General features: G+C 33.9%; 1 protein-coding gene across 6 annotated transcripts in view; it reads left to right on the top strand.

Annotated features, from left to right (window-relative positions):
• The window catches only part of fmt (phosphatase 6 regulatory subunit 1-like protein fmt), an 80,987-nt gene that overhangs the window by 30,610 nt on the left and 26,087 nt on the right, over positions 1–24,290 (top strand). For 3 of the 6 annotated variants that reach the window (XM_069849088.1, XM_069849087.1, XM_069849091.1), the window contains 10 exons: positions 1,039–1,209; positions 4,448–4,626; positions 4,735–4,848; positions 7,857–8,052; positions 8,877–9,029; positions 9,159–9,290; positions 9,371–9,435; positions 10,972–11,167; positions 12,455–12,547; positions 20,884–20,981. In XM_069849088.1, coding sequence (XP_069705189.1) covers positions 1,039–1,209; positions 4,448–4,626; positions 4,735–4,848; positions 7,857–8,052; positions 8,877–9,029; positions 9,159–9,290; positions 9,371–9,435; positions 10,972–11,167; positions 12,455–12,547; positions 20,884–20,981 — 1,397 coding nt within the window. The remainder of the gene's footprint in view (positions 1–1,038; positions 1,210–4,447; positions 4,627–4,734; positions 4,849–7,856; positions 8,053–8,876; positions 9,030–9,158; positions 9,291–9,370; positions 9,436–10,971; positions 11,168–12,454; positions 12,548–20,883; positions 20,982–24,290) is intronic. The other 3 variants (XM_069849089.1, XM_069849092.1, XM_069849093.1) reach the window with 2 other exon arrangements.

Below are 24,290 nucleotides of genomic sequence, written 5' to 3' on the forward strand. Positions count from 1 at the left end.
CCATTGCCACTATAAATATTTCATTTTTTATTTATAAAAGTATTCATTTATGGTAATCATAAAAACCCATGCACTGTTTTGTTAACCACAGTATATATCACATGCAGTAAAAATTTAATGTTCCTATCATCAAAATTGTAAGCCCCTTTACACTTCGAATCTGACGAAATGTGCTGGAAAACAAAGTGTGAGAAAACAGTTTGTAAAATTTGCATGGAATTGAAGTTCAAGGGTGTAGCCATTTATAGTGTAATTTTTATGCTTTCGAGCATTGCAATGTACTGAAACTTGTCCAACATATAAATAAGAGATTACCAATTCATTTTGTACAAGAAAACGAAAATTCGATTTTTGATTGAAAATTACTAAAATTTCACCTATCACCCCCTTTACTACTATAGCAAAATGGTAATATCTTTTCGATCCTTTTTATGCAAGCAAATTTGGACAGTCAACTTCTTTCCCGTAACTTGGCAACCGTTTAAATTACAATTTGTTTTAGATCTTAACTTACAAAATTGGTTATCCCAAATACGTAATATTTTTTTGTGAGATGTAAGTATTAATCCATTTTTAACAAAGCTTAAGATTTTATGTAATCATAGTTTTGCTGAGGAAACAAGTGTGAGTTACATATTCTTATTAAACTGTGCAACTTTCTCATCTCGAAAACTTTCAGTAGATTGGTGGCAGATTTTGAAAATTAATGCAGTAATATAATTATGTGTAGTTTTTGGTTGTGATTTCTCTGACATTAACAAAAAGCATTGCATGGCTTAAATAAATGCTGCATTAATGTTTACTGTTAGTTCTGTTTCTCTCTGTTTTCTTGCAGAAAATGGTACTGTGGTGTATTTCTTGATGGATGGTTATTTTTATTTTCTGTTGACATTTCGTTTCATGGCAATACAGAGAAGCCCAGATGTGGAATATATTCTAGATATTATTATTAATAAGGAACTGTATCACATTTGGAACAGATGTTATATAAAATATTTTTTCTCTCTCTCTCTCTCTTCCTTCTCCCTCTATCCCCAGAACTGGTATTCCTATCAGTTCACTTGTTTGCAGGTTTTGGAGTTTTTAAAATCTAAGGAAAACTGTATCAGTTTATTGCTGAAGCACTTGGGTACTTCTGCCATAATGGATTTAATGCTGAAGCTCATCACACATGTTGAAGGCGTGGAAATGAAGCAGAATATTCTGAACGTAAGTACAGGTAGTATATAGAAAGAAGTTTCACGATGTTTCAGTTTAATTTATTATTTATTTTATTTATTTAACCTGGTAGAGATAAGGCCATCAGGCCTTCTCTTCCCCTCTACAAGGGGATTACAACTACAAGTATGTGATTTATTGCAAAGTATGAGTTTTGTGAACAAAAAAATTTTTTTAGTACCAAAAGTAAACATTTCATTCATGTTGTTGTTGTTGTTGTTATCTAATGCCGGGCTTTGGCAATGAAGCCATTAGCGTTCTTGCTCTCCAATATTTCTCTGTGGTGGATCCATCAGGTAGAACTTCACAGGTTATGAGATGATCTTCAGTCATTTCTTCTTTGTTGCATAGAGGGCAAGTTGGATTTGTGTAAATTCCTATTTTATTCAAGTGTTTGGCCAAATAATCGTGTTCTGTAAGCAGTCTGAATTTTGCTACTGCAGATTTACGTGGGATTTCTGGAATAATTTCTGTTTTTTTTTATTAAAATGCTCCATTTTTTATCTTTGGCTTTGGTACATAGTGCTTGGTTTTGCTTGATTTTATATTTATTTTTAATTAGTCTTTTGATGGATGTAAAAGGTAGGCTTGTATTTGTATTCTGAATTAAATTGGATCCTTTTTTTGGCAAGAAAGTCAGCAGTTTCATTTCCAGCAATTCCGCAATGTGCAGGTATCCATTGCAATTGAATTCTTTTCTGTAGTTTTTGAAGTTGTTGGATCATTGTTGCAAGGGACAGTGAAGTGCATTCCATAACCTCTCCTATCCAAAACCCAACCTCAACCTGCTCGTGGTGCAACTTGCTTTTACAGATGAAGCTCTGGGGACCGAGTATTGGCGGTATAACCACACCATCAGAAATAGAGGAAATGCTATTTCATCTCTTACGCGGGCCTACCACGGCCTAGAAATGTTCCACAAGTGGTGCTTGTGAGAAAGGTCTGTGGACTCCAAAACTCCTCCCGGCCAGGTCCAATGGACCCATTAACCTACGACAGGTGTGGCCCTCCAGTCATACTGGGGGTTTACGTGAGTGAGTGATGTAACCACCATTACAAACAAAAAATTGGTGCCCACTTAAAAAACGGTTACACTTATGCTAATTAACCTAATGGCAACATTTCATTCATTGATATATGTTTTCTAACACAAAACCAGATTGTATTTGTTACTATCAATCAAGTATAGTGTGTTCTCTATCATCTGGTGAGTAATAACATATTTTAATTTCCATGATTTATTAGAATCTCTAGTTTTGGGAGCCATATCTGTTTAAATGTGCAACCTCTTGTACCTTTGAACACAAAAATCATCTTGTACCATGGAACATGTTCTAAGGTACACGATACTAGCGGTTTTTGTTTTTGTTTTATTTTAAGATCATGTCACCTATATCACAGACACACTCATTGCTAAAACTCCATGGAAATGGGTGATTCCAGAACATAGCATACAAATTCCAGGAAATCATCCCAAAAATGATCCTCCATACATTCTTAAGTTAGATGCCATGGAACTACTCTGCAGCACATATAAGGATCATCTTCAGATTTATACAGATGAGTCTCTAAATCCTAATAATGGGACATCAGGAGCAGGGTATTATATTCCAAAATATCAAGAAAGTTATTTCATACCATGTTCATCCTCCTCCAGTCTTGACATTGAATTGCTAGCTATTGATGCTGCTCTTCGGTGTGTTACTCAAATTTCTGAAAAATCTATTTGCATACTTACTGATTCCAAGGGGGCTATATTTAATATGTATAGTTAAATATGTACCAAATCTATACGCACATAGAATTATTCCAATTCAGAAACAACTAAGTAAACTAAAAAAATTCCAAAAAGAAATAACATTTCAATGGGTACCTAGTCATTGTGGTATACCTGGAAATGAGAAAGTCGATAATATTGCAAAACATACAACATATTTGCAACCAAGACCTCTTCAAGTGATATCTCTATCCAGTGCTTTTGCTTCAGTAAAGTCTCATTTTACAAACCTATGGATCAACAATTGGCTCTCTTCTGACAAAGGAAAAATTTTACAGTCTGTACAAAAGAAACCAAATGACCTGAAAATGTACAAAAACTTGCCCAGACATGTTCAAACATTTTTAACAAGGGCCAGAACAGGTCACATTGTCACACACAATTGTACCTACACCCATTTCACATTTCTGACAATCCTACTTGTATGTGGTATAATAATCAGGATGAAGATCTGGAACACATTCTTCTATACTGTCCATCCATAAACCACAAAAGAAGTAAATTAAAATCATCAGTAACAGTTGCAGAAGATACAGCCCTGCAGTATATATTGACTACATCCCAACTCTGGCTACTAGCGACAGGCATCTATAATGAACACCAATCAAAATACACCTCATTTCTCGTGAAAAACAACAACTGAATAGACTACAGTGGACTGTAGTGGACATTATGTTGTCAGCAAACAGCTGGATACATTAAGAAGATTGATTGATAAGATCATGTCACAAAGTAAATCTAGAGTTAAGAGTCCCCCAATTGATCCGGGTGCATTAAAGAAAGCTGTTGAAGCAGCTATTGCTCCCCCAGGAAATCAAATCTCAATCAGAGAAGCCTGCTCTGATTTATGATGGCAAATACATTTTAAATACGATTGTCAGTTTTTACAGCTATATTCCCACCTATATTCCATGTGTTCCAACTTACAAGAGGGTATGTTCCAAGGTACATGAACCTGTTGTACCTTTGAACATATTACATATCGTCTTCATTTTATTTTTTCCATCCTTAATAGATATGTAAAACACGAAAATATATGCAGGAAGTTGTAAAGGAATATTCAATAATTATTTCAAGCATTTTTTTTTTCATTAAAAACGATTCATTTTCCAAAATTAAAAACAATAAAATGTGAAAAATGTTTAAAAGTGCAACAGTCTCCCCTGAGTATTAAACATATAAAAGAAGTTTTATTGTATATACAAATTTGTAGGAATAACTGGAAAGATCAGAATGGATCAGGAAAGAATAAAAAAAATTAATCTTGCACTGTACTTCAAGAGAACTCTGAAATTTAGGAAGAAGGCTTACGAAAATATGGGTGGCGACTGTAACAGACTAGAGAGACCTAATACTTGAACGTTATTGGTAATGGTTTTAAGTATGTGGCAGTGTAAGTGATAATTGGACGTCATCCAAGTGATAATAAATGCAAATTAATTTGTTTTGCAGTGGCTGGACAGTCAGAGAGTGGTTCAGTGTCTCGTTGCATTGCTGGATCCTGCTGTCGACCCTGAACGTCACTGTAATGCAGCTCAGCTTCTATGCGACGTTATTAAAATGTCGAGGGAAAATCAGCATACGTCTGCAGAACGAACAGATCCGGATCCAATACTCAACACACTCGAGTCGTAAGTGCAGAAATTTCTTAATGGAAGTCTGCATAATTTAGTAATTTTATGTAAGTAGATTGTGATAGCAAATATGTAACTAAATTTTTGTTTCTTTTGTTGTGGCAGACCTGAAACTGTGAAACAACTTTTGGATCACATATTGGGAAAAGAGAAGAGCGAGTCATCAATAGTTGGCGGAATTTCTGTGTTGTTAACTCTGCTCGACTTCAGTAAACCAAGGTAAATTTACACTTCCAAGCAAATATTCTTCCTTTTATCTGTCACTAATTGTAATGATTCCATAGTAAAGTATACTTAGAACGGGGAGGAAGTATTGAGACATTACTTACTTACAAATGGCTTTTAAGGAACCCGAAGGTTCATTGCCGCCCTCACATAAGCCCGCCATCGGTCCCTATCCTGTGCAAGATTAATCCAGTCTCTATCATCATATCCCACCTCCCTCAAATCCATTTTAATATTATCCTCCCATCTACGTCTCGGCCTCCCTAAAGGTCTTTTTCCCTCCGGTCTCCCAACTAACACTCTATATGCATTTCTGGATTCGCCCATACGTGCTACATGCCCTGCCCATCTCAAACGTCTGGATTTAATGTTCCTAATTATGTCAGGTGAAGAATACAATGCGTGCAGTTCTGTGTTGTGTAACTTTCTCCATTCTCCTATAACTTCATCCCTCTTAGCCCCAAATATTTTCCTAAGCACCTTATTCTCAAACACCCTTAACCTATGTTCCTCTCTCAGAGTGAGAGTCCAAGTTTCACAACCATACAGAAGAATCGGTAATATAACTTTTATAAATTCTAACTTTCAGATTTTTTGACAGCAGACTGGATGATAAAAGCTTCTCAACCGAATATTGAGTCATTATTTTTTTTAATATATTATTATAAATGAAGTTCTCCAAAAACCCTTTTAGTGACAACTATCTTTATATATGATGAAGGATGGGTGGAGTGGAGAAAAATTTTCTCTAGCACTGGGACTTGAACCCGGTTTTCAGCTCTATGTGCTGCTGATGCTTTATCCACTAAGTCACACCAGATTCCAGTTCAGATGCTGGATTGAATCCTCTCAATTTAAGTTCCACGTCTTAGTTTCCCTTTAGTGGCCAACCCTCATGCACTGTGTCACAGATGTATGACAGTGGCACAGTGTCTAACACACTTTGTGCAGAAGTGCACTCATTACGAGCAACTAAGTGGCTGGGATCCGATGGATTCCAGTTCAGATGCCGGATTGAATCCTCTCAGTTTAAGTTCCATCTCTTACTTTCCCTTTAGTGGCCAACCCTCATGCAATGTGTCACAGATGTGTGACAGTGGCACAACGTCCAACACACTATGTGCAGAGGTGCACTCATTACGAGTGACTAAGTGGCCGGGATCCGACAGAGTGAACGCCATCCTAAATCACGAAGTGATTATTTACATATATTATTGTAATGTACCGAAGTACGTATGATATTTCTGTGCAGGAGTTCTGTGGATGATTTAAGACACCTCTTTCTTAGAAATAATATTTTTTATTTTATGTGTTTTGCTTGTAAACTGACGATATGTACTCATTGTAATCCTTCCTTCACTTCCTTTTGACAACAAGACTAATGTCATGACTGTTACATTTGCATGCATGATAGGTTTGTTCATTTTGTTAATGGATAAGAAATGGATTGAATTCCCATATTTGCATTTCTAAGTGGACTTGCCCAACTGTGTGATGTAATTAGTCATCAATAAGCAGTAGTGTGATGGAACTGATTACCGATGCTAAGTGATTTCAGAATAGTGTGACATAACGTGTTGCTATTGCTATGCAACTTTCGTCAGAAGTTGAAACTTCCGCAACATTTTATCCAGTTAGCCTTGGAGTATAAATTTTTTATGTTAAAACTAGCCGTACCCATGCGCTCCGCTGCACCCGTTAGAAATAAATATAAAGTAATTATATAATTAAAATAGGACGTTTGATTCAGGGAACATTCGTGTTTGATAGAAGGATAAATCATTTAATATGTTACTTAATTTAAATTGTATCCAAATAATTAAAATGCGATCATTTTGGTCCAGAGACACTCATTTGGTGCAATGACAATTCCTTTAACATGTTTCTTAATTTTTATTACATGCAACCATAGTTTAATGAACATTGACATCATTTAGATTTAATGTGTATATTTTATTTTACTTGTTATAGGTTTCCATTGAATTATGGTAATAACTTAATTTTAACCCTTGTTTTCTACGTATTCAGTAAATGGCGCTTGGCCCACTATGGTTGTGAATCCTTCAAATAACTTATATTATATTATATTATATTATATTATATTATATTATATTATATTATATTATATTATATTATATTATATTATATTATATCAGAAGTTACTGTAATAACATTATAACATTATGTCCATCTAGAGATACTACACTTTCCAATGGTGAAATAATAATTAATTATACAAATCGGTTAATTTAGCTTCTGATATTACTTCATACAAACACAGAAAAATTCTCTGTAGGCTATCTTTCATAGCTTTCGATTGTTGCTGTCCAAGGCCCCTTATAGACGAAGTCATTTGTTTTTTATTTCATTATACGGCCTTAGATGGCAGTTATTTTAATTTTAAAACTCATTTATCTCATTAAATATCAGTCCTATCAAAATTTTTCAAGGAATTAAACTTATCGCAAATTATTTTTAAAGAAACTTTTGTTATGTAACATTTTTCACAAAAATCAATAATAAGCGAGATATTTCGATTTATTTAATTCAGTCCCCCTTATAACCCCCCTTTCAAATAATGTATTTTGAATGCCATATAGCCTATAATCTAAGTTACAACGAACTTAATTTATATTCCAATTTTCATCGAAATCCGTTCAGCCATTATCGCGTGAAAAGGTAACAAACATACAGACAGACAGACATACAAACAAAAATTTCAAAAAAGCGATTTTCGGTTTCAGGATGGTTAATTGTATATGTTAGGACCAATTATTTTTGGAAAATCAAAAATTACCAGAAAAATTTCGGCTACAGATTTATTATTAGTATAGATGATGAACTCGGGAGGGGATTACTGTTTTCAGTCCCTGAAGCTTTGTATGGATTTCACTAAACTATTAGGTTTTCTGTTGGTATGTAAAAAACTTGAGGAATGCATCACTTCTGTTTTAAGTTCATTGTTTATTTGTCTTCTATATCTGTTTTTCCTTTTAAAACAGTGTTCCGAGCGCTGATTCCAGTAACATATATGGAGGAGGAGGTGTTGGTGTTGGCGGTGGCGGTGGTGGTGGTCAGGGTGAGGAAATAGCAGGAAGTGCAGAAAATGAGCAGCCCTCAAAAGTGGTTTTAAGTACAGCATCAGCCGTCTTGCCTCGTCTTAAGGATTTCCACAATCTGTTACTAGATCCTCCTCATGTAAGTGCCTTGATCTCAGATATAAAGAGGGCCCCATACACGCAAATATTTATCTGATAAACTTACCTCCAGGAGGTACGTCTAAATTGGATGATTATCCGTCCAGACATGGTCAGACTAAACTTCTAGACTTTCAGTTCACAAAGAAATCTTAAGAGGTCATTGAAGCCAATTGTTTCCGTATGAAGAAATGCAATCACTCGAAAAATACTTTTTCTTCATGGCCTTTACACTTTGAACTGTAGGATAAGTGCTGAAAAAAATGTGTGAGAAAACTGTGTTTAAAGTTAGCATGCAATTCAAATAGTGAAATTTAAGGAGCGCAGTCAATTAAATATGACGTAAATTTTTAAGAGCTGCAGAGCACTAAAACTCGATCAATGTATGAATAAGAGATTGCTGATTAATTTTAAAAAATGCTATTTCTTAATCAAAAATGGCCAAAATTTTACACATCTCATCTTTTAACGATCAATTTGGTTGATTTAATATTTTGAGGAATAAAATTTATTCTTCCTCTTTCCCCTTTTCTTTCTCTCTCTCTCTCTCTCTCTCTCTCTCTCTCTCTCTCTCTCTCTCTCTCTCTCTCTCTGTGCATCTCTTTCTTTCTCACTTTTTTTTTTTTCCTTTTTCTTAGTTTAATTTAATTTTTATATTTCTGTCTCCATATGCTCTTACAGTAAACAGATTTGTAACAATACCATTTTAAGTTTAAAGGTGAATTTAATGTATTACAATTAAGAACTTAGTTGTAAATAAGACAGGCATTCCTTTCTTAACTTTCATTATTTATAATACCCGATTCATTTTTTTTTTTTTTTCAGAAACCACCCGTGAAGACAACAGCTGGGACATTAGATCCACCATTTGGTAACACGAGACTACAAGTAGCAAAACTGTTTGCAGCATTAGTTGCTACAAACAATGCAGAAATAAATAGAGAATTAGCCAATTTAGGCACAATTGAAGTTTTATTGGTAAATTTTCCATAAATAATCGTAATAACGAACAATGCATTTTTTTCCTTCTGAGAGTAAATAAATATACAATTGCAATAGTTAACTGATGGTACAGTTCATTTATTTACTTTATTTTCCTTGTTGCAGGACTTGTTTTTTAAATATACATGGAACAACTTCCTACATTCGCAAGTGGAGCAATGTATAGCATTTGCTCTAAATTCGGAATTAAGTCTCTGTGTGGCCAGTGAAACAAGTGAAAGAGTACTGTTAAAAAATGTAAGTATTTTTTTTCTGATGGAAATTTTATTCATTCTCGTGGGATAATTATTGATGAGATTTGTATCTTTTCATTTCAGATTTTTCTAAAGTGCAAATTAATACAGAGGGTATTAGATGCATGGGATGATAACGAAGTTCAACAGTAAGTAATTGTATCTTGTCATGAAAGTGCGAAGATATATGAATTTCAGTGAATTTTATATTTTAAGTTTTGTTTCGTTACTTATTGGTTGTTTGGTGGTGATCTATGTTGCAAATGTGAAAGTATGGTTCTCAATTAGACCACCTGAGAAGAAGCAATGACCTAGTTATCAAATGCTTGGTATTAGAATCCAGCTAATCACTTTATTTTTTTAACCAATGCCACCAGGTTGTCATTCGACATTTCTGGTGTTCTCTCCTGGCAATGACTTATTTGTAACCCACTTCTGAATTTGGGATGCCTGGAAGGTGGAGTTATGCTGCCCCGATGATATTATGATAGGATGATTATGAATATGAAGTCAAGAGAGGTCTTAAATCTAAACCTAACCTTATTTCCAGACCATGAACACAAAAACAATTCCCTTTAAGGAAAAGTTTCTGTGTTCTAATCGGAAATCGAACCTGAGACGTCATGAACTGTAGTCAGAAGCTCTGACCACCAGACCATAAGGCTGGTCACTAATTACTTTATTCTTAGGGGTAAATTTATCTTTTTTTTTTTTTTCGATATATGATATCTATATATATAATTTGAACTGGTAATGGAAATTACGGGAAAACGGCTGAATGGATTTTTAATAAATGACCCCTCATTTTGAAGCTTGGAACTCAAAGTTTTTCAGAAAAATAGTAGTTTTCAGTGAAATGTGAATTTTTCAACATAATTTTCCTATTTTCCAAAATCCATCTGTCGTCAGTTTTGAGAACTAGCTAATTGCATTTCAGAATAAAACAAAACACACACTACAGTAAACAATATTACACGAAGGCCATGATCTGCAAGAATGCTGACATATTTAGAGCTCAAATTAAATTGGTTATTAAAACTTAACTTACTAAAAATGATTTACAGGTTCGATTTTGTGGTGTGTAATTTTCTGGGTACAGCTGTGTATTGAATATTAAAAACTACAAAACTTGAGGTGGTGTGATGACATTATTACCATTAGAAATGAAATATTATTGTAGTTAATGCCGTGATTTGACTATTTTTCATTAATTATACATATTAATACTATATTGATGATATGAAAGTGAAACGTTTTGGGGTTATATAAGTAGATGTAGAGAATATCTTAAATTAGATTTTGATTTCTATATTTTACTGAGTGGCGGCTATATAGTATATATAGTATATGTTACTGAAAGCTATAAAACTTGCGTAAGATAATATTATTAAAAATCAAATATTTTTATAGTTATTACTTATTAATCAAGTGCGGTTGGGTCTTTCTCATATATTTAATTGCGGTGTGGTGTAGAAATATTTTATATGCGTGGTTCTCTTCAGTATTGACTCGAGAGAGAAAGTATCTTTCATTATTATGGAAGCAAATAACTTTCAGAATGTCTGGGATTCTTCATTGAAAATAAATCTGAAAAATGTTTATTTGAACGTCTGATGAACTTAGTTTGCAGCATTTGCTGTACAAGCCACTAGTATTAATATAAACTTCTGTGTTGTTTTTAATAGAGCTAAAACTGGCGGCCTCCGGAAAGGTTACATGGGTCATCTAATAAAGATAGCAAACCATATAGCACAACAGGCAGAGAAAGGTCCTCTCGGATCTTTTATCAAGGAGCATGTGGCAGCAGATACTGTGGCTGCATGGGAAGCATTTGTAGCTAACACACTAGCAGAGACAAATAAAACGCATCAGATATGTTTGGTAAGTTGTGTATGCTTGTGCATAATGTTTAGAAAACTAATTGTGAAATAATACAAAAGTCATTAGCATGCATTGGGTAGTAAGAATAAAGCGTAAGTACTTTCTCAAGGTTTATACTTATGAGTATGAGCACTTCCTGTGATTATATACTCGTAACCACTAGAACATACTCATATTCGTAAGAATAAAGACATTCTACCTGATGCGAATATATATTCATCTCTACAGCCTTCTTGATTGTTTAAAAGTTAGTATGTACTCGTGTTACCTATCCTCTTTGACCACATTGTGTCGTGATGCTCAGTTTTTTTTTTATAGACTTTCATACTATCCGCATGCTGTAGTGGTTTGTTTTTTGGTTTTTATAAAGAAACAAGTAAATAAATAAATATGTAAATAAATAAATAAACAAATAAGTAAATAAATACACAAATTAATTAAATAAATAAATTAAATAAACAAATAAATGAATGAATAAATAAATAAATAAACATGAAAGAGAGAGAGAATAAGATAAGTGACGTTAATAAACAGGAAACAAGAAAATAGTACTGGGAAATCGCCATTACGGGATGTTGGATAGAGATTACAATCCATTTCTAGAATTCCAGTTATGCTATTCTATTTTTTATTATGGAGAGTTATATATATATATAATTTAAAGTTACAAGTAATTGCATTTTGCAATTGAAATTTTACAAAATAAACTGTAATTGTTAATTATGTTTAACAATACAGTCTAACCTTATAATTTGATAGCCATTCATACTTTTATAGGTTATGTTTTTTTATGAATAACAAATACGTGTTTAACCTTTTTCACATTCACTTTTGTGAAGCGTTAAAGGCTTCTGAAGTTGTCTTTTTGTATATTTTTCCGTGAGGTACTACATCGTTCATAAATTCTGCCATTTTTTTTTTTTTTTATTTAACTTTAAACAGAACGCAAATCAACAAATACTCATAATTGAGCCTGCTACAAACCATACTCAGAATAACATGAGAACGAACTTATAAATATGAGAATATACTAGCTTTTATTCTTATCAAGCATGAGTATATATTGTGTACAAGATGGACACTTGAGTATATTCTACTATGCTTCCATGTTATGAGTATGTAATCAAAAATGAGTAGGAACTCAAATGTTTTTATTCTTACTAACAAGAGTATATACTAAAAAAAGTCCAATATATACTATACACTCATGTTTATTCTTACCACGGATTATCTCGTATAAAGCATGCACTGTCGGATGTAACTGTATAACACGTAATTTTGTTGTAGGGTGGTGCACATCCTGTTCACTCCAGTTCCGAGGATGATGATGCGGAATATAGAGACATTCCATTCTCTCAGGACCCAGCGTTACAGCAGGTAGTATGTATTGCAGTTTTATGGAGTGGATCCTTATCCTTGCTTGAAGATCCCTGTTGGTGTGTAGCTGTTTTAATTTTGAATGTAGTTTAGTTTTGCCGTACTAATAATACAGCTGGCTCTCGATTTTTTTGCTGCTATTATTATTATTAAATTTATTTCATCATTCCAATAGCATGGTCATGGCAGATTAGATGTAGTTCAGTTCATAATCTGCCGTTACCATCTATAGAATGATCATAAATTACAGAGAATATGACAACACTTAAGTACCTATTTAAAATGCTTTGAGTTTCAAATAAATGCTATTAATTCTTTATTTATCATTATGTTAACCATTATTTTCCTATTTGCTCTATATGTCACAGTGATGGAGGATTTTATGCGTACCCATATAACTAGGGGGTGGATGTTGATGGAAAGTCATCTTCGTATTTTTCACATTAGGATGATGTCTATTAATATAGAAATCCTTTCTGTGTTAATATCAACATAAAAAAGTAATTTCTTATATTGCATTTTTTTGACGTTTTTGAACTAATAGGTCATTTTTATATTTTTTTTCGGTATTTTTTGTTCGTTTTTAATACTCTGAAGAATTTTTAGATTATTTGGAATGCATTTTACTTTACCAAATAGGTCAGTAGTAATTACGTACTGAATAAGTGAATAACAGCGAAGTTTGAGTTTTATAGTTTGGAACAAACTCTTAAAGTCCATCCCTCATTCCACTGAAGGCTTCACTTCACACAACAGAAATAATATAAAATGCTTGACAGCAGCATAGTTTAAGTGACGACTTTGACCGCTACTATTCTTTTGTCGGTATGAGGTTGTCTTTAGAATTTATGTTTAGAAGGGAAGATACTTTCACCATGTCCTGAACAGGACATTGTGTCCTCAACATGATTCGGAAGAGATGTCTACTGTGGTAGACAGTATTTTTAACACAAAGATTGCAAGAATGCATGCTTCGCGCACAATTTGTTTTGTCATTTACACTCCCCATCTGGAAGATCTGGTAACAAAAGTGGAGCACGGAAGGAGGAGACAGAATGAAGGCACTGACATGGACCACCCCTTATTGAAACACATTGTACACCCTCATTAAAATCTATAGTTTCCCCTTAAAACTTTCTTTTTGTTGTATGTTCTTTTCCTTTATCTTAGCTAAATTCCAGGAAGTTGCCTCCTCTCTCTCCGAGATTTGCAGGGCAGTCATTGAAACAAGGTGATTAATTTTTAAGAAGTTGTGGTGCGAGTACGGTGAATAATATTTAAATGTTGTTTTCTTTTAATTTTATGTCATTTTTCCATTAGTTTAAGGGCATTTTAATGATCATTTTAAGTAGATTTTAGGTCATCAACATCCGCCCCCTACATATAACCTTCCATCACTACATAATAAAAGCGTGAAGACAAAAAAAATTAGTAATTTATAGTGTAAGATAGGAAAATTAGATTTAATGCGTCTTGGGTGATAATTTCCACAAACACATAAAATCTGTTTACTCTCGTGTTCCGTACAATATTTCGACAGTTCAGAACAGGCGTCTCAAGGCCAACGCATAAAAGTTGTCACAGAGAGCGAGTGTAAATAACGTAATCAGCTGAAGAGATAAGCGCAGTACCCGAAGATAGCCGATCGCTGATTAATGTTACAAGCATGAGCGAGCTAAGTTGTAACTGTCGCGGAAGAAATGCCACAAAGCTGCACTGTCACAATAGACGGTTGTTTTCGGAAGGAATTTCTTAAGTAGTTTGCAATAATAATAATAATAATACATTTATTTTCTAATTATATACTATCAATGAGTAAAAAGAAGACATCTGAAGCACGAAGAACCATACATGTTACGTAATTATTTAAGCACAAGGAACTGGCCACCTTACTCCATTATCTCCTGGCCTAGTTGACTCATAAGTGGTGCCTTGTTGGTATCACTTGTGAGGTTCAGACCTGTCTTCAGACAGTTGACCAAACAATAACAATATTTCATTTCTAGTAAAGGTTCTTGGTATCGCTCTTTTTTTAAGTTTATACTATATTTAATAAAATAAAATTCAATTAAATAATAATAATAAAATTACAATTAAACTTGTTGGTTGTTAAAGTAAGTATTCTTACGTTACGCTAATATTAATATATTAATTACAATAATAGTTAAATAATATATTTCGTAATGTTTTCAATAATTAAAAATAACCTAAACATCTTAGAAATTCACAAGCAATTATTTTAAATTAGAACTATTCAAATCTTAAATCTGGTCTGAAATTCTTTTCTCAAGTCCTTCAGTATTTCATTATATTTGTTACACTGGTCTTGATTCAAATCAGGTAACAATTTTGGATTAATAAAGTGGTACCCACTGAAACTTGCGTCTCCCACAATTTCGCTTTCCTTATGAAATCTTTTATTTCTTCATACATTTGCGGTAATAAGAACATTCTTTCCTCGTAGATGGACACAATGACTGACTGTTACATCGTAGCGGTTGCAGATGTCTATTCAAACGTCGCGGTCAATGACGTCATCCGGAGATACACGAACTGCTCCTACATCTTGTTTCACTCTTACATTGAAAAAGAGAAAGAGGAGGAAATGCTCTGAGAAGGCCCTATTGAGACGTCTGGTTTAGAACAACACTATCCTAACTATCATCCCAGATCACGTAACAGACTGATCAGCTAATGAACTTTCAATTTAACCATGCTGCCATCTAGCAACTGCAAAAGAAGTCATGTTATTACTCTTAACAGAATTGCTTTGAGCAACTGCACTTTCATCTAGCAGTCATTGCCGAAAAATGCCTTTTCAATGGTGGAGGCTCCAGTGGTTGTTCTGATTTTGTGTTATCAGATGAAATATTCTTCATATCCGTAAAAACAATATTGATTACAATTATATTTTCACTAATAATTATTGCTATGCAAATCAAGCTTTCAGGTATAACTCCCTGTAAAGTTGGTTTGAATAATTTTTCCCTTGAAATTATTCAAATGAACTTTGCAGGGAGTTATACCTGAAAGATTGATTTGCATAATACAAGTCGCTATTCGTTAACAGAAAACCACAACTGAATTCACACAGAGTTAGTATGCACTCAGTGTTGGTTGCTTGACAGTTGTCAGCTCACTTTGAGGTCTATGGATAAAGAGGAAAAAAATTGGATCGGTGTCTGGTAGAGTTCCCAGGTAGCTCAGTTGGTAGAGCTTTGGTATGTTTAACCAAAGGTCCCAGGTTCGATGCCTGGCCCCGGAACAATTTTTCCCTCGAAATAATTCAAATCAACTTTACAGTGAGTTATACCTGAAAACTTGATTTGCATAATACACGTTATTGTTCATTAACAGAAAACCACAACTTAAGTCACACAGAGTTAGTGTGCACTCAATGTTGGTTGCTTGACGGTTGTCAGCCCACTTTGAGGTCTGTGGATATAGAGGGAAAAAATTGGATCGGTGTCGGGTAGAGTTCCCGGGTAGCTCAGTTGATAGAGCTTTGGTACATTTAACCAAAAGTTCTGGGTTTGATGCCTGGCCCCGGAACAATTTTACCCTCGAAATTATTCAATTATTGCCATTTCATAACATGGGAATGGCCAATCTGATATATCGTCGCTTTGGTAGTGAATGGTTCTATTCCACAGTGAGCAAGTTTCGAGATAAGCGATTTGAAATTTTTGTGCAATCAGAAAAACTACATTATTTAACATTGTGAGAGTATATTCGAAATTGAAATGGATTTTATGTTCTCATACAATTAAGAAGAATGCTATACCATGTTTCATTTAATTAAAATATATTAATATCAAATTTATATTTTATAATGTGGCTTAGAACCTTTCACCATATTTATTAATGAGGAATTATCTAACTTAAAATGATGAAAGGACATAACCCAAATCTGATAATATGAAACAAAAGTATTGTAGATGATGCTAAAGACATGTATTTTATTTAAAATATTATCAATTACAGAAAAATCAGTGTATTAATCCTTTCTGGCATCAATTTTTATTTGCAGCACAAGACAAAAAACTATTCTAAGTAATTATTCAAGGTATCCTCAACCTCATTTAAGGCCCAAAAATAAATTAATCTCAAATATCTTCAGGTAGTATAGAAATGTTTCCAAATTAAGTATTTACACTTAAACTATAGGCCTAGATACTATATTTTTTAAATTCAGACAAACTTCTTTTGAAAAAGTGATGTACACAGGCGTGAAAGGATTAATACTACATTGAACAAATGATACAAAGCATTAATTATGTTTAAGTCATCTTCTTCTGATGACGTTACTGTATCTGAGTAGAGCATGCTGTTATCAGTAGTAAGAAAATCTGTTTCTCTTCGTTTAGGTATCTTTTGTCACTGTGATGGTTCGAAATTCTAGGTTACTCAATCTTTCTTGAAAAATATGCGGGTTGAATTTCCTTTTCTGTATTGAAACTATTTTACCTTCAACCAGTTTAGTGTCCCTGCATCCTCATACTTGTTCTTATTAGTTATCAGTCGAGCAGAAAAGCTCTTAAAATCAAAGAAATCAGCGAAGTCCATTTCAACTACCCTATAGAAAGGGTTTTGCATTTTGGCTGTTTGGCCAATAGTATACCATCTATCTGGGGTAAAAATATCAATCTTGTCTCCTCTACCTTTAATGGCAGAATAGATACTATCACATTCCATTTCAGAATGACCAAAGTCCATAAATTTTTGGTTAATCACGTTGATAGGTAACATCGTTACAGCACGCAGGAACATAGCCACATTTATATGGTTACGGTTTTGTTCTGATGCTGTATCCGAATAGATAGTTGCTTCTTGTACTGCTGGATGAAGATTTCTTAAAATTTCCCAAAGACACGTTGCTATTTCTGAGGATCTTCGTGCCACATAAAATTTACAGCCTCAGAGTTACCCAAATTATATGTAGTCAAATTAAAAGTTGTCAATTTCTGTATGTAATATAGTTTTCCAATGTTCAACGCTGGTGTGACAAGAATTTTTTACACATACATTGTGAAACAGGAAAATGAATTTTTAGATTTAGCTCTTCTTTTATTAGCTATTTTATATTCACTTGCTTCCTGTTTTCTAGTCACATCCAGATCCATATTTTTCTTGAAGTTCTTGTTATCCTGCCTCATCTTTGTTATTAAAAGCACATAGAAATCACATTGATCCTTTTTCGGCTTGTGGAAACCATAATTAAATTCAGTGGTGTTTTTTTTATAATAACTGGCCTTCTCAGGAGTTATGCCCAGTTCTGCACACTATTCTTTACAGTCACTGTATAGCCTGTTTTCGGATAAGCCAGAAGCAAGGTACTTCATTTTAGTAGAACTTCGACAGTAATGTGAATATTACTGGTAATGGCTATATTATGGGACCTTATTATGTTTTTCGCACTCTCTGTTTTCTTGTGTGGTAGGGGTTTCTTGCTCCTTTATCTATCTCTACTGTACCGGTATTTGTAGTTTATTTTCCATTTTGTCGGATTTCGTTTCCTTTTCTTAGTTAAATTGCTGTCCTCTCTTATATCTTCATTCCTCTCGCTTATCTGATTTTTCTCAACTTGTTCTGTTATCTTCTGTCCATCAGTGTGTGCTGGTGATTCTAAATTATCTTCAGGAGTTGTCTCTTCATCATCCCCTTCTGGATCATAGTCACTTATATCCCCAAATAATTCATCACTACTGTTTTCGAAGTCTGGATTTATGCCAGTTTTACTAGAAGTTGATTTTGATGGCTCAGTACACAAAAAATAATGAAACAATGATGCCACAAATCTAAATTCCTAAGCTTCCAGAAATTAAAAATAAGGTAATTTAAGCGTTTTATGTGGTTTATGTCTCTTTACAATTCACAACCTTTCGAGAATTCCTGTTCAAATGAAATTGTGAATGGATGTAAGACACTTGCAGGTGGATTAAGACCCTTCACAACCGTACAAAAGTTCCAGAATTTTTCCTTCCAATGCAACTGTGAATGGATGTAAGACACTTAAATCTATTCACAACTCATTAATTGTGGTATAGGGCTTTTCACAAAATTCAAATATCTCTTTATTTTTTAAACTAATCGCATATTACCTTTAACGAATGTAAAATTTAGATTTCTTAGACTCCATAAATGGTTTTAAGTCAAAAATCAAAATTTTGTGGGTTAGGCCCCTTCACCACCAAAGCGACGATATACCTATGTGATCAGGGCTACCATTATTGGTGCTGTTAGTTATGATAGTATTTTATCCATTATTGGTATTCTAAATTTAATTTTAAATTGTAGGTCTTTTCTTTGTAATGTGTTGTTTGTGAAGAAATAAAAAATTAATGAATGCATGGATTTAATTTTTGCTAATGCATTGATTGTCATAGAGAGAGTGATTTAAAAATTTTAATTCACTGCTGTGAATTCAAAACTTTAGGTTCACTGCTGTGAATAAAGCCATTGTTTAGGTTGCTAAGGATGGTGAGAGAAAAACCAGTTTAGATACCAGTTATGGTACAAATGCAACATTGTAAAATTTCTTTGGATAACTGAAAGTTGCATTTCTTCGGATCAAATTTCTGCACATTTAAAGGAGGACACTAAATCTAAATTCTTTCAATCATTTATTATCATAACACCCTGCTCTCTTAAATAGACTGAGCATATTGGGAGTTAAATCAATGGCTCTCTAAAAACACGCTATGAAATGTTTCATACAAAAACAATTTTTATCTCGAAAAGGAAGCAAAAATGAGCAAAATTGTATCAAACTGTTTTGTTTGAAATATCTCAAAGAATAACCCTCTGAAATTAAGGATATTACCACAGTCTACTATATACAGTCGCGAAGCTCAATATGTAGTAAAAATGCAAACATGGGTATTTGCCCACTTCTAGGATCGCGATTATCGCCTCATCATCACAGATGTCTCCTAGCAGATGACAGAATATGTTACACTTTCGTTGTCGTGTTCTTTTGGAAAAATTAACACCTTCCTTCCATTATTGAAATATTAAATGGATAAAGTTCATTTATTATTTTAATGAAGTATATTAAATTCCACCATAAACTCGAAGATACCTGCAAGAAATAGGTTAATATTATTTTTGTTTGTGCAAAACGAACTGAAATTTACTATAATCGCTTCACTCATTCAAGATTATAACGATAATGAACTATGAAACCAATAAATATTAATTCGCATTTCCCTTTACAACAATATAATAACAATAATAATGGAAATATGAATTAATGGGAGTAACTTACGTGTACCGGTACTTGTAGTGTAGGCTTACGTAGTTAACAAGGTGGGTTGAGGTTAAGCAATAATAATCACACCAGAATTTGAAATAAAACGTGATCAATAAATTTTATTGTAACAGCCTTACTTTTTCTACGTCTCTAGTAAAGTAACAAATAAAAATAACAACAAAATTAACAGCTATAATTAAAAACATATCCTTTGAAAAAAGAAGTAGGCCTAAGTTGTCTGAAAATGTACAATTATTCAAGGAATCAGCTGATACAGACGTAGAATTAGTGCAAAGCTTTTGTTTCTCAGCTGCAGGTAATAACAGAACAGGTTTATTTGAAACATCAAATAAAGTTGGAACTGCATTCCAGATTAATTTATTTTTGTTTTCATTCATAAATTGTGTGTTTTCGAAATGAAGAGAGCAAAACTTTATATTATTATAAATATATGCTTCATTCTTTGTCTTTAGATCTTCCCCCGTGCTGTTTATTAACCACTTTTTGCATCTAGAAGTAAAATAAGAAATAGATGTCAGGATTTTTCTTCACAAGCATCAATGCGAAATACGCAACGACCTAGCACTCGATGGAAATACGACTCACTCCACTCTAAATCCAAAGTCGACCGTGGACAGTCTATTGTTTCTGGTTGCTAACCGCTTGGAGCGCTTTATCACGAGATATGCAAAAAATCACCTCAAGCTTCGCGACTGTATATAGTAGACTGTGATATTACTTTCGGTTCACCCTGTATATCATAAGCAAAGTCTTTTGTGTTGACTCGATGGTTTTAGTGTAGATTTTTTTAAACATCTCCAGTGGTGACAGCACCATGAGAATGGTGTTAATTACAGTGGTCTTTTAAATGTCTGAACCTTCTTATTAAAACAATATCAGTTTTGTGAGGTACTGAAAGAACGTTGTGGTAACTTGTCTCTGAAGTTAGAGTTGCAGTCTTAACAGGCAATGGGGCAGAATAGAAATTATAAAAATATTTCCATTGAGAACCCAGTCTGCCTTATTTTTATAATTCTGTCCTCATTTTGATGTAATATATATATTTTTTTTTTTCATTGCTTCATAGGTGTTCTCTGACTACCAGATGCAGCAGATGGCTCCACAGTTCATTGAAAATTATGGCTTCCATGATGATGAGTTTACAGATGGTGAAGATACATTGCAGTACGTACATTCTATTTATTTTGACTTGCTTTTTTTTTTATTTACGTGTATATACGTTATTGAACAGAGGAAAATATAGCTCCTATAATAATAAGCTCATTGATTGAATAAGTAAACAGTTTCAATTTGTAATGCAAAGTGATGGAAGTGCAGAATCTTCTATTAGCCATGCTGAGATTACGAACGGATTTGTCATTTTTAATCTACAAATTTTAGTCGTTCAGGAAGTACTCCATTTAATATATGTTAGCAAATAACAAACCTAAGCAGTTCATTATACGTATGGTACAAATTTCCTGTTAGGTGGCCTGGGTTCGATTCCTGGTCAGGGCAAGTTACCTGGTTGAGGTTTTTCTGGGGTTTTCCCTCAACCCAATATGAGCAAATGCTGGGTAACTTTCAGTGCTGGACCCTGGAGTTCACGGCATTGTCACTATCTCATTCAGATGCTAAGTAACCTAATATGTTGATAAAGTGTTGTAAATTAACCTACTAAAAGAAAACAGAGAATGGATATTGGGGAAAGTGACTTTTAACCCACCTTGTATTTTCCACAATCATGTTAATGCACTTTCAAAGCATCATTCAGTTAGGAAATGAGTCCATAAATTAATAGTATTCGGTAATTGTGTTCAGGGACTGTTTAAGTATAAACATATAAAAATGAAAAACTGACGATTTGAAGGAGCAGTTGGTTTAAAATTTCGTCTGTCAGATGGAAGTACTGTTCAGGACTGGTGTCTTTAGAACTTTCAGGATGAAGAAGTGAGGTGAGATGATAAACTGACACAGTGCTAGCTATTAGATTGTCTTTTATATCTGCAGTAAAACTTCTTTTATACATTTCGCATTTATTTTTTTTTATTTTTTTTTTATTTTTTTTTTTTTTATTTCACATTTATGCGGGTTTTTCTGAAGACCTGGCAACATTCCTATATGTAATATGTTAATTTTATTTCGGTTATAATGTTTTTTTAATTCGCTTTTTACACATATGTTCAGACTCAGTTTTATTCAAAATTAAATTTGCTGTAAAAATGTAAGAACTTGAAAATACAGTATGTATTCATTGTTAAGATGTGGTCCACTTAGAAATTCGTAGAAATTCGAAGCTGCCAATGTCTACCTTCACCATTCTAATGTCCTTGAATGAGACTATTACTGCTTTAGAAACAGTGAAACATTTTGTGATACACTATGATGTACAAATTATGAAACAGTTTTGTCACAGTTTGAAAACTTGATTTATTCTTTAGAAGTAAGTAGTCCAAAATAATTGACTTTTTGTAAAATAGTCACATTTTACTAAATGAAGATCACACTGAAAGAAAAGGTAAGTCATTGTAAAATTTTTTGGATTGGAGTTTGAAATAATGTAATATACCAGCCAGCTTTTGTACTAATCATATAAGATTTCCTAGAAATGATAATCTCCTATTCTTCTAGAATATGTGTTATAAATTTGAGTGCTGTGTTATAGATCAAGGATGACGTACCTATAAAGTTCTAAATTTCTCTTACGAAATTCACTTAACTCGTTGTTGCCACATAGTCTTTAAATGCTCTTCCAGATATTATTATTCCCTCTGTCCCATAATAATTGTCCGGTACGTTTTTATTTCTTGTCCCATAATAATTGTCCGATGTCCATAATTTTACACTGGCGTTTACATAGGAGCAAAATGAAACACATGAATGAGTAATACAACTGTATTACTCCAGAATCAGTACAAAATTGTCACTCAATTAGCAAAAGAAAAAATTATTAGTCCGGAATCTGTATAAATTGGCCAGTCATTCAGCCAAAAAAAAGAACATGAATACTACTTGTACAATTTTATGACTCCAGGATCAGTAAAAATTGGCTAGTCATTGAGCTGAAAATAAATACTTCTAGGAGTGCAACTTTATTAACTCCAGGAGTAGTACAAATTGACCAAGAAGTGAAACAAAGAAAAACAATCTCCTACGAGTAAAGACGATAAAACTGCCTGTTAGACCGGGAAGGTTGTCATTCTAACGGTTTGCCTAGAACCACAGACCTATTGCTGCAGTGCTACTGTAGCCTCGTTGTAAATGTTCCGAGGACACTCTAAGCAAGATGGCAGGATGTTGAGGTGGTCCAGGTGCCCCTTTTGCATATGGGGAATCTTGTTGTTGTTCCCGTCATTGACTTTCATTATTTCAATGAGATTGGACTGCAAAGTATTGAAGACATTGTTGTGCTTGTCGCGTGTGAGCTGAGAGAAAGCTGTTTCAATGACGGTGATCAACTCATCAATAGTTTGTGGAGCTGCCTGATGCTGGAGAGACTGAATTGCCCGGAAGTAACCCAGATCTAAAACATTCATATCCAGATAGTTCAGCGGTTGGCACACGAGTTCCAAAGTGATTCCACTGGCTGCTGCAGCGTCCATCCAGGTGCGGTCATTGGGAGCGATATGCGGACGCGCATTGTCCTGCTTAACTGACACCTGAATTCTCCCTGTGCGCAGTCCAGGAGGCCATTTTGCATTTATTGCTGGGATTAATTTGGTGATGAGCATGGATCCACTTTCCAAAGATTGCCGCCCTCTTTGCCAAATGCAGCGTGCTGTTCTTTTACTGGCATAGCATTTCTCGCCCGCACCTGTTATGGCACCTTTCTTCACTACGTCAGCTGTAGTGTTTTTCAACAAAAACTTCTATACCACCTGCCGTTCACTGTCTGTAAGGTTCTTGCTACCCCTGTCACTCACTACCACCAGTTGTGTTCCCAGGATGTCCATGTCTGTTCAAACGTACGTACTCACTGCAGGAGTATGCTCTACTAACGATTTCCAGCTTGCTTTGCTACTCTGGTTTGTATATAATGTCATACCGGTGAGTTGAAAACCAATACCCACTTTCGGTAATCTTCTGGGTGGTGTGTGTTGCTTGTCTCAATAAGATCACGTTATTGTCCTGCATAACCTTGTGCACTGATCTACAGCGCTTCTCCTCATACGTGCACTTCTCATTTGCCCCGTCGTCTGTAATTACTGTAATAACATTTCGGCGTACCGGACAATTATTATGGGACAGAGGGAGTAAGTGTTATTTCAGTTAAACGTTTTTCTTACGCGTTTTTTCCTTCAGATCCCCATAAAAATGTATAAGTGAAGTTTTACTGTAATTTATTGTTTCCATTTAGAAACATTTTCAGTGATGATTTTGAGTGTAGTAAGCATCAGTGGAGAGAGAGCAATATGTGCATTGTCGTCATTATTATTATTATTATAATAATAATTATTATTATTATTATTATTATTATTATTATTATTATTATTT

Source organism: Periplaneta americana, chromosome 16 (genome assembly GCF_040183065.1).
Source record: "Periplaneta americana isolate PAMFEO1 chromosome 16, P.americana_PAMFEO1_priV1, whole genome shotgun sequence".
In the NCBI taxonomy this organism is placed as follows: domain Eukaryota; kingdom Metazoa; phylum Arthropoda; class Insecta; order Blattodea; family Blattidae; genus Periplaneta; species Periplaneta americana.